Genomic DNA, 10,061 nt, shown 5'->3' on the forward strand with positions numbered 1-10,061 from the left:
TTTCATGAATTATTATTTAATTTTTATATTATAAAATTTATTAATTAATATTTTAATTTTTTTAATATTTAACGATTAAAATGAAAAATATTTTAATTATTATTGAAAATATTTTAATTTTTTACTATTTCACCGTTAAAATTAATAAAAAATTAATTAATAAATATTTATAGTATTATTATATATTAGTACATATATCAATAAAATTAATTTCATTATAAAATTTTTTATTATTAATTTTAATATTTATTATAATTTCACATAGTGTATATTAAAGGGAAACACAGCTAAAAACATTTAGTATATACGAAAATGAATATTTATATAAAGAAATAAGGAATTGCAGCCTGATGAGATCATTTTGGAAGGCCATGGGAATTGTTAATTCAAAAGCTTTAACTCAACTTGCAATATTTAAATTCCACGGTGACTCATTTAAAACTTTAATTCACTGACCCTGACCCTGACCCTGACCTAGCATATTATTTCCAAGTTCATCACAACATGACAAACAAATAGAATTTAACCAATAAATATTATAAAATACTCACTACTTTACTAGATTTTTTCCCCTATAAATATCCCTACCACTCTTGTTCTTGCAACCATATCAATATTCATAACTCTCTCTCTCTCAAGCAAAATAATATGATGCTCTCTTGCTCAGGCACTCTCAAGATTGTTCTTGCACAAACCACAAAAGGCAAGGCAGATTCACAAGGTAATAAAAAAAATATTGGCTAAATATGATATTTTCGTTAAATTTAACGATTCAACTTAATCGTAGAATATAAATAAATTTAAAATATTTTAATTAATTTTTATAATTTAGAATATATCTACAAATACTTTAATATTTGTCCCTGGAAAAAATGGAAATAACTTTTCTCTTTTATTACAATATTATAATATTATTAATGAACATGTGTTTCATTTCCTGTTGTTTTGAGCTTGAGCAGATCCATTCCTACGATTGCTGAAACAAAAGCAGCCTAATGTAGTCGTACGCTCCGTCTCTCTCCCATATATTTTTTCATTGTTTATGGTGAAAATTTAATATATATTTTAATAAATAATGATGGACACGTTTCTGTGACAGAGTGTAAAAACTCCACTTGGAAAAATCAGAGATTTGTTGAAGAATGATGAGATCCAGTTACCAGTTTCCTCTTATGACACTGCTTGGGTTGCGATGGTACCCTCCAAGGATGGCTCGAAGCAGCCTCTTTTCCCAGAATGCCTCAACTGGATTATGGAGAATCAGCAGCCTGATGGTTCATGGGCTCTTGACCCTACTCATCCTCTCCTTGTTAAAGACTCACTCTCTTCCACACTTGCCTGTCTGTTAGCTCTCCACAAATGGGGTGCAGGCGACCAACTTGTGAATAAAGGTCTAGACTTCATCGCCTCTAACATTTGGGCCGCCACTGACCAGCATCAACTTTCTCCTCTTGGCTTCGATATAATATTTCCAGGCATGATTGAGCATGCAAGAGATGCAGGCTTGAATCTTCCTATCAACGACTCTTCGATAGAGGAAATGCTTCGCAAGCGAGATTTGGAAATTAAAAGGCATAATATATATACTTGTGATTCTTTTTTTTCTTTTCAATTCAACTTTTACGTAGGCATTGATGCTGAGTTTCTTTTGCTGCAGCTTCCAAGGCGAGATAAACAAGCTTGCATATTTTGCAGAGGGGCTGACTCGGTTAAATGATTGGCAAAAGCTTATGAAATATCAAAGCAGTAACGGCTCGCTCTTTAATTCACCATCTGCAACTGCAGCTGCTCTGACCCATATTCATGATGAAAAATGTTTGGATTACTTGCACTCCCTGGTGACAAAATTCGACAAAGCAGGTGATTCATAAACGTAGTTTCTTTTTAATACAAGTTGTGGCATTTTTAGTTTGTATATATATATATATTGAGTTGAAATTTTCCTTTTTTCAGTTCCTACCATCTATCCCCTGGACATCTATTCTCGTCTCTATATGATCGACAGTTTGGCAAAACTGGGAATAGACAGACATTTCACCGAAGAAATAGCAACCACACTAGATGACATATACAGGTGATTTCCCACTGAACCCTTTAATAATCATTAGCACACGAAATGATTGAGTGGTTAACTGGTGAACAGATCCTGGAAGCAAGGCAATGAAGAAATATTTTCAAACCCTGGATGTTGTGCCATGGCATTTAGGCTACTACGGATGAACGGCTACGAAATCTCTTCAGGTAACATCTTTCCATTCTTGAATTTGAGCAATACTACGTAGCTTACCCCTAATATATTTCTCATATTTGTTCCTGCAGATCCATTGGAAAATTTTGACAAACAAGAGAATATGTTGAATTCAGTGAGTGATGTAAAGTCTGTTTTGGAGTTATATAAAGCTTCACAGATGACAATATTTCAGAATGAACCTGTTCTGGAAAGAATTTATGCATGGACAAGCACCTATCTGGAAGAGAAAGCAGCAAGTGCTGGGGAGATTCAAGACAAGAGTTTGCAGAACGATGTAGGATAATGTCAACATATTACCGTTTTAGTTAATGCTTTCTTATTTTAAAAATCATTAAAGAATGTTAATTAAATCTACAGGTGGATTATACTCTTAAACATCCGTATGCAAATCTGGAAAGAATTGAAAGCCGTCGTTATATGGAGAATTACCATCTAGACAACGTTTCACTTCTTAAAACATCTTACAGGTAATTAAGATGACATCTCTAACTGAGCTTATCGTATTATCCATGAATCTTGATGACGATGAAGATGATGTTTTGTTTATATATAGGTGTCTCAATATTGATACAAGAGATCTCTTAACGTTTTCATTCCAAGATTTTAATGAGTGTCAAGCCATGCACCGCAAGGAACTAGATTATTTGGAAAGGTAATTTCACTGAAAAAGCTAAATGGAAAAATGCAATTTTTTGAATAAATTAATTAATCTGCATTTTTGGATATAAAATTAAGCAGATGGATGAAAGAGTATAATGTGGGAAAATTGGAGTTTGCAAGACAGAAGGTAGCATATGCCTATTTTTCTATTGCTGCGGTCCTTCCTCATCCTGAATTCTCTGATGCTCGCATCTCATGGGCTCAAAACACTGTTCTAACAACTGTTGTCGATGATTTCTTCGACTTTGCTGGTTCAATGGAGGAACTATTAAACCTCATTGAATTGCTTCAAAGGTATAATATAATCAATGTTCTAATTAACCATTTTATGTTTTATCCAAAGAAATTAAAAAAAAGAAAAAAATTCAATTGGGACGCAGATGGGATGAGCACTCAGCTGTTGGGTTCATGTCAAAAGATGTGGAGATCCTCTTTTATGCAATTTATGGCACAACCAATGATCTAGCTGAGAAGGCCAGCAAACAACAAGGGCGCTGCGTCAAAAAGCACTTGATTGATATTGTAGGCCGAATTATTATTCATTTTAATTTAAATATTTTTTAAAATTTTAATCATTTAATAATTATAACCATGTGTATTCATGTGCAGTGGATCACTCTGCTGAATACAATGTTAAAGGAAGCAGAATGGGCAAGGAACAAACTAGTGCCAACCATGTATGAGTACATGACAAATGCATATGTATCATTTGCCTTGGGACCTGTTATTCTCATATCACTTTATTTCTTGGGCTGCAAGCTCTCTGAACAAGTTGTACAAAGCCAGGAGTATGATAATCTCTTCATAAATGTCAGCATAATTGGGAGGCTTCTAAATGATCTAGTAACTGTTAAGGTACGTACATGAGAAAATTTTCATCTAGATTTGATTTATTATGAATTCAAAATAATATCTACTTGCATGGATGTAATTAACTTGCAGAGAGAAGGCGCACAAGGGAAATTGAATGGAGCATCATTGCCAATAATACACGGGCGTGGGGCTATAACTGAAAAGGAGGCTGAAGAAGAAGTTGAAAGACTGATAGAGAGCCATAGGAGAGAATTACTGAGGATGGTGCAACAAACAGAAGGAAGTGTAGTTCCTAAAGTTTGCAAAGATCTGTATTGGAAGATGAGCAAGATCTTGCACCTCTTCTACATGGGTGATGATGCCTATTCAAGTCCACACAAGATGGTTGGTCCTGTGAATGCAATTGTCAATGAACCAATCCTTCTACCCCCATACTCAAAACTGGATTAAATTTATAAACCATAACCATGATTAGAGTATGTTCTTCGAAATTCTCTTATAAGTTTCTCCAAACTTATATGTGTCAATAAGAGTTGTATGCAGTTATGAGATCTATTATACTTGTAGGAAGAGAACTGAATTATAGAATAGATATCATAATGGAAATATGTACAAGTTATATATTAAAGAATTTGAAAGCGGGCTCTCTTTTTGGAAATGGAAAGTATTATTCAAAGTAGGCCGGCTTTGTCTAATTAGATATACTACCTCTTTGTAATTTTCAAGTTTCCAAAAACAGTAGTTCAGAAAATTGAGAAGTCGTAAGGAATTTTTTTTTTCTTGTCTAGAGGGTGCAATAGAAGAAAACTTCACTTTGATTAATTGGCAATCTCTACTATTACCTAATAATAAAGGAGATCTCGGAATTATGAACATCTCCCTCCACAATCAAGCCCTTTTGTTTACGTAAATTTGGAAGTTCTAAGATCAACAACATGCACTTTAATTTTAAAAGTGTTAATGCCCTTTTGTTTAAGTAAATTTGGAAGTTCTAAGATCAACACCATGCACTTTAATTTTAAAAGTTTATTTCAATATTAACAGTCCAAATTACTTTTAATTTAAATTGAATTAATTTTTCTCATCATTCCTTAATTTATGTGATTATGCCAATAATACTCATAAACTTTAATTTATTTCACTCATCATCACCACGAATGAAAGGATTTTTTCTACAAAATAATACCATTCGAATTAAAAAAATATAGGGACAACCTATCAAAGTCTCGTGTCAAGTATTTTTAAAGATATAAAGAGAATAAAAGTGAAAGTGTATGTTGATGAGATGGTGGTAAAAAAGCCAAACCTTGGAAAACCATCTGAGCGACATTCAAAGAGTCATAATGACATACTGGATAAAGCAGATATGAAATTCAATCCTAAAAAATGCACTTTTAGAGTTAGGACTGGTAAATTTTTAGGGTATATAGTTTTTAAAAGGGGTACAGAAGGTAACCCAAGACATGAAAGCACCTAAATACATTAATGATGTTCAAAAACTGAATGGGCAAGTAATAACTCTAGGCCGGTTCATATCATATTTGGTCAGGAGATATCTCTCGTTCTTTAAAGCATTAAAGGGAAAAATAAATTTACGTGAGGGAGAGGGGAAGAGTGTGTTGAGCTTTTCATAATTTGAAACATTTTTTTTCATCCTCACCTTTGCTAACCTCGTCCATTGAAGGGGAGTTTTTGCTTTTACATTTATTTATTATACAGAAAATAGTATGCTCAATGCTTGTATGAGAAGACAAATGAGAGCAAATCCTGATCTATTATGCTAGCCAGGTCTTGAAAGGGGCATAATTAAATTATCTCTCTCTAGAGAAGCTGGCCTTCGCAATTTTGATGTTAGCAATCAAACTACGACCTCATTCGAGTCCCACAGTATCGAGGTAAGGACAAACTACCCTTTTCAGTAGGTGCTTTATAGGCTAGAGCTTTCAAGGAGGTTGTCCACTTGAGTCGTCATACTGTTAGCCTATGACATTAGGTACGTTCCTAGAAGTGCAATGAAAGCCCAAACTTTAGCCGGCTTTGTAGCAGAAATGATGCCACCCCTGGAGGCTTTCGAGCTTACAGTTGATGAGTGGCAGTTGTAGACAGATGGAGCCTCTAGAGCTGGGGGTTCTGGGATAGAAATTCTTCTACAAAGTTAGATGAGAATTAAACTTCAATATACGAAAAAACTCGCCTCCAGTTGCACAAACAATGCAACCAAGTATGAGGCCGTGATTATGGCATTCAGAATCATCGAAGAAATAGGTATGCAAAAGTCGATTATTTTTAGTGACTCACAGCTGGTTGTTAATCAGTGCCAAGGACAGTTCAAAGTTCGAGACCCAAGTCTCCTTAAATATGAAGAGAAGGTGTTGGAAAGAATCCTCTGCCATGATTGTAAATCAATCAGTGATCCTCTGTCATGATTGTAAATTAATCAGTGATCAAATCTTACCATGTTTAGCATAGCATGATTCTAGGACATAATTGAGGGCACAATCAAAGGTCTAATTGTTCATATTATGTACTATATAAACTCTGTAACTTACTACATAAGAGGTAAGAAAAAATAAAAACAGTTTTCTTCCTATAATCTCAAGATGGTATCAGAGCAGGTTTCGGCCTAAAATTATAGCCGTCCTGCAATCATCCGTTACCAGATACCTTTCCCGACCTTCTCTCACTAAACCAACCTACCAGATACCTTTCTCAACTTCTTTCTCTCACTGAAACAACAATGGCCGACCTCCCCAACCCGGCTGACCAATCCCAGGCAATAATTGATCCAACAACAGACCTGTCACAAAAACTATTCCAGTTAATTCAGAATAGCCAAAATGGAAATCAGAAATCAGCAAACCAATTCACTCTTGATTCAGCACAGCCACCGTCCAACATAAAATTGAATGATTCCAATTATGTTGTCTGGGCAAAGATGATGGAGATGTTTATCACAGGGCGAGGGAAATCAAACCATCTGACTGGGACTCCCTCCCCTCCGATAGAAACAGACCCCGCAATTTACCTGTGGCAAACTAATGACAGCATTGTTCGAGGATGGTTAATCCAGACGGTAGAGCAGAAGCTCCGTCCAAATTTATTGCAGCACAAGACAAGCAAAGGACTATGGGATGCCCTCAAGATCAGATTCAATACAGGTAGCAACAAACTTATCATTTACGAGTTACAGTCTAAAGCATACAAATTAACACAACAAGAAAGTAATCTGGAAGATTTATACAACGATCTTCAGTCATCTGGGCCGAGATCGATGAAAGACAACCGACCAAAATCGAAGGAGACAACAATATCATTATCTGGAACCGGGAAATCCAGGAGGAACGTCTGTACCTGTTTTTGGCCAGAGTACAGTCGGACCTCGATCCAGTCCGTCGAGAAATTCTCAACGAGGAGCCATTGCCGACCTTGGACAATGCCTACTCTCGACTCCGAGGTGAGAAGTTGCGCCGTGCCATCCACCTTCCTCTTCCATCACCAGCGACAGCAGGTTCCGACCTCGTGGGGGCCGGTCTATTGGCTAAAAACTGGTCAGACACAGACAAGTCATCACTCCGGGATGATAAATCAGGCTTAAAATGCACCCATTGCGGCGGATCTCGACATCCCGAGACGGATGCTTTAAGATCATAGGGTATCCGGAGTGATGGGAGGAAAACAAGATCCGTAAGAAGAAAGGAAAGGGACAAGGCGCAGGGAATACGGCCGCGGTCACTACCAGCGGCACCCAAAAGGCTGCCTGCGGCAACAACCTGATCGGACAAACGGAGGAAAACTCGGGCAATGGACAGAGCTCAGGGGTTGCAGCAGCGCTACAAGGAGCCGAGAAAGGAGGAGGCACGGGTGTCCCTTATGATCGGGAAGGAGGTATTTTAGGGTTAGAAAGGAGGGACAATGACCTTTCTACCCCTATCTCTTTAAATAAATCTAAATGTGCCCCTGCTTGTTTTAATTCTTGTAAAATTAAATCCCTGGTCCCGGATGTTTTAGATAAGTCTGTTTATAATCTCAAAACTGAATCGTTAGCCCTTAATTCTATCGGTCATGGTCACAAGGTACAAAATGCTAGTGGGTGGATATTTGATTCAGGAGCCACAGACACTATGACTAATGATTCTTCAGATTTTGTTGTGTCAGCCCCACCCTCAAAATCCAATATTCTAAACGCTACCGGTGGCTCTTTCCCAATCATCGGTGGTGGTACCATTTCTATAATCCCCACTTTAAATGTCTCCAATAGCCTCTATGTACCTTCCTTATCTTGCAAATTACTCTCTGTCAGTCAGATCACCAAATAGTTAAATTGCAGAGTACTCATGTATCCTCATTTTTGTGTTTTGTAGGATATTCATACGGGCACGGTACTGGGCCGTGGTACTGAGAAAGATGGACTGTACTATGTGGAGGAGGTCTCAAGTACTGGGTCAGCTCATTTAGCTCAAGGGTCCCCAACTCGACAGTTATGGCTTTGGCACCGGCGCTTCGGCCATCCCTCAAGTGATTATCTTCGTACTTTGTTTCCTGAGTTTAGATCCACTGACATTCCAATTTGTACTTCATGCGTGCTTGCTAAGAGTCATAAGAGTACTTATCATATATCCACAAATAAGTCTGATACTCCCTTCTCAATAATACACTCTGATGTATGGGGACCTGCCCCAAAAACTGTCTCCCCTGATTATAGATACTTTGTGACTTTTATTGATGACTGCACTCGTGTTACTTGGATTTACCTGTTAAAACAAAAATACGAAGTGGCTGAGAAATTCTGTGATTTTTTCCGCATGATTAATCTAAGGCCCAGGCCCAGGCCTATTAATTTTAATAAAAAAAAAGAGAAAAGGAGCATTAAAGCTCTGGTTTCGGGAATGTCCCGAAACATTCCCGAAACCAGAGAACCCTTCTTCCTCGCGAGAAAAAAAAAAGAGAGAGAACAGAGCTTTTGCTCTGGTAGTGTAAAAAAAAAAAAAAATCCTCTTTTAACCCAAATCTCCTCCTTCTTAACCCAATTAACCCACAACCTTCTAAGATCCTTCAGCAAGATCCTGATTAAACCTACATCCTGTTCATAAATTCAATAATTTCTTCTTGAGGCTCCAAAATTGGGTAAGTGAGGTATGAGTTTCATAGGTTGATTTAAATAATATTTACAGCTTATTGAGTATTTTTGTTGAGTTTGGGTATTTTTGGAAGGACGAACTATGCCGAAATACTGCCTAAATTTTCTTAACAATATATATAAACATAGTTTCAAATTTCGTATGTTACGTTTTATATTCTTGTTCTAGAGTATTTTTATTATTTGATATATTCTTTTATTTTCTTTTTAATTCTAGGAGAGGATCCAGCTTCCAGAATAGATAATAGGGGTCCTCCTGCGACCTAGGTCTTTTGTCCCAAGTATTCTGGTGAGTGGATAAATATCTAACATTGATATTTTTTTTAAAATATATTTATATGTGAATATGTTATGTTGTTTATTTACATTGGGAAAGGATAATGATAATTTATATATCTTGAATACGAAGCACAGCTGAATAAATAGCCGATTACACTCTGTATATGCACCAAACAGATAACACCTTGATGACGGGTGATTTATTTTCAACATGATATATATAATTATACTGTCTTTGGGACAGCGCTTGATATACAGATAGCCTTTGGGGCGTATGTCAGGTGGTCACCCTTTGGGGGTAGCTCTGCACATGTGTATGACCAGTATTTTATTTGCTCTTGGGCCAAATTTGTCATTATAGAGCCTAAGATGCCAGTACTGCTCTCAGGCTGTTATTATTTTATTATACCTGAGATGCCAGCATTATCTGCAGGGAACATATTATGAGTGTATGCGGATTCTATTTTTCACAGTTTATCTTATATTGATGGAATTAAATTGTATTTATTCAGCTGATTTATTTTAGCTACATATTAGGTACTATGAAGTACCTACACTTATCTTTTCCCCTGTGTTATTTATTTATCCGCTCACTGAGTAGTTTGTACTCACCCTTATATTTCTTTTACTATTTCAGTTCCTTTTTGGTGATCTGCTCAGCAGTCCTCATCTTCTAGTTTATCCTTCTTTCTACATCGTCTACTCAGAGTCTAGAGGAGGTCGGACCAATCCTAAGTCTTTTGTCTTTTCTTTTTGTAATCTTGATAGATCATGTATAGATTGGACAGTCCAGTGGAAACGGTATTTTATTGTTGTAAATATTTTATGAATTGACAGGTCCAATTATCAGTTTTTCTCTTATATGTTTTATCATTTGGAATTATAGCAGGTTACATGTTTTTATAAGTATAATTATCAGGG

The 10,061-nt window shown here is 36.4% G+C and overlaps 1 protein-coding gene across 1 annotated transcript; it reads left to right on the plus strand.

The window, feature by feature from the left end:
- The first annotated feature begins 604 nt into the window (after positions 1-604).
- Positions 605-4,382, plus strand: LOC110603473 (terpene synthase 6, chloroplastic). The gene is made up of 13 exons (XM_021741211.2): positions 605-721; positions 960-1,003; positions 1,100-1,572; positions 1,658-1,860; positions 1,954-2,074; positions 2,144-2,241; positions 2,320-2,525; positions 2,609-2,718; positions 2,805-2,903; positions 2,990-3,205; positions 3,292-3,433; positions 3,521-3,766; positions 3,854-4,382. The coding sequence occupies exons 1-13, from the start codon at positions 649-651 to the stop codon at positions 4,172-4,174; spliced, it is 2,352 nt and encodes a 783-aa protein (XP_021596903.1). The 5' UTR covers positions 605-648; the 3' UTR covers positions 4,175-4,382.
- The last annotated feature ends 5,679 nt before the right edge of the window (positions 4,383-10,061 follow it).

The sequence above is a fragment of the Manihot esculenta genome, chromosome 16 (genome assembly GCF_001659605.2).
Source record: "Manihot esculenta cultivar AM560-2 chromosome 16, M.esculenta_v8, whole genome shotgun sequence".
NCBI classification, from domain to species: Eukaryota; Viridiplantae; Streptophyta; class Magnoliopsida; order Malpighiales; family Euphorbiaceae; genus Manihot; species Manihot esculenta.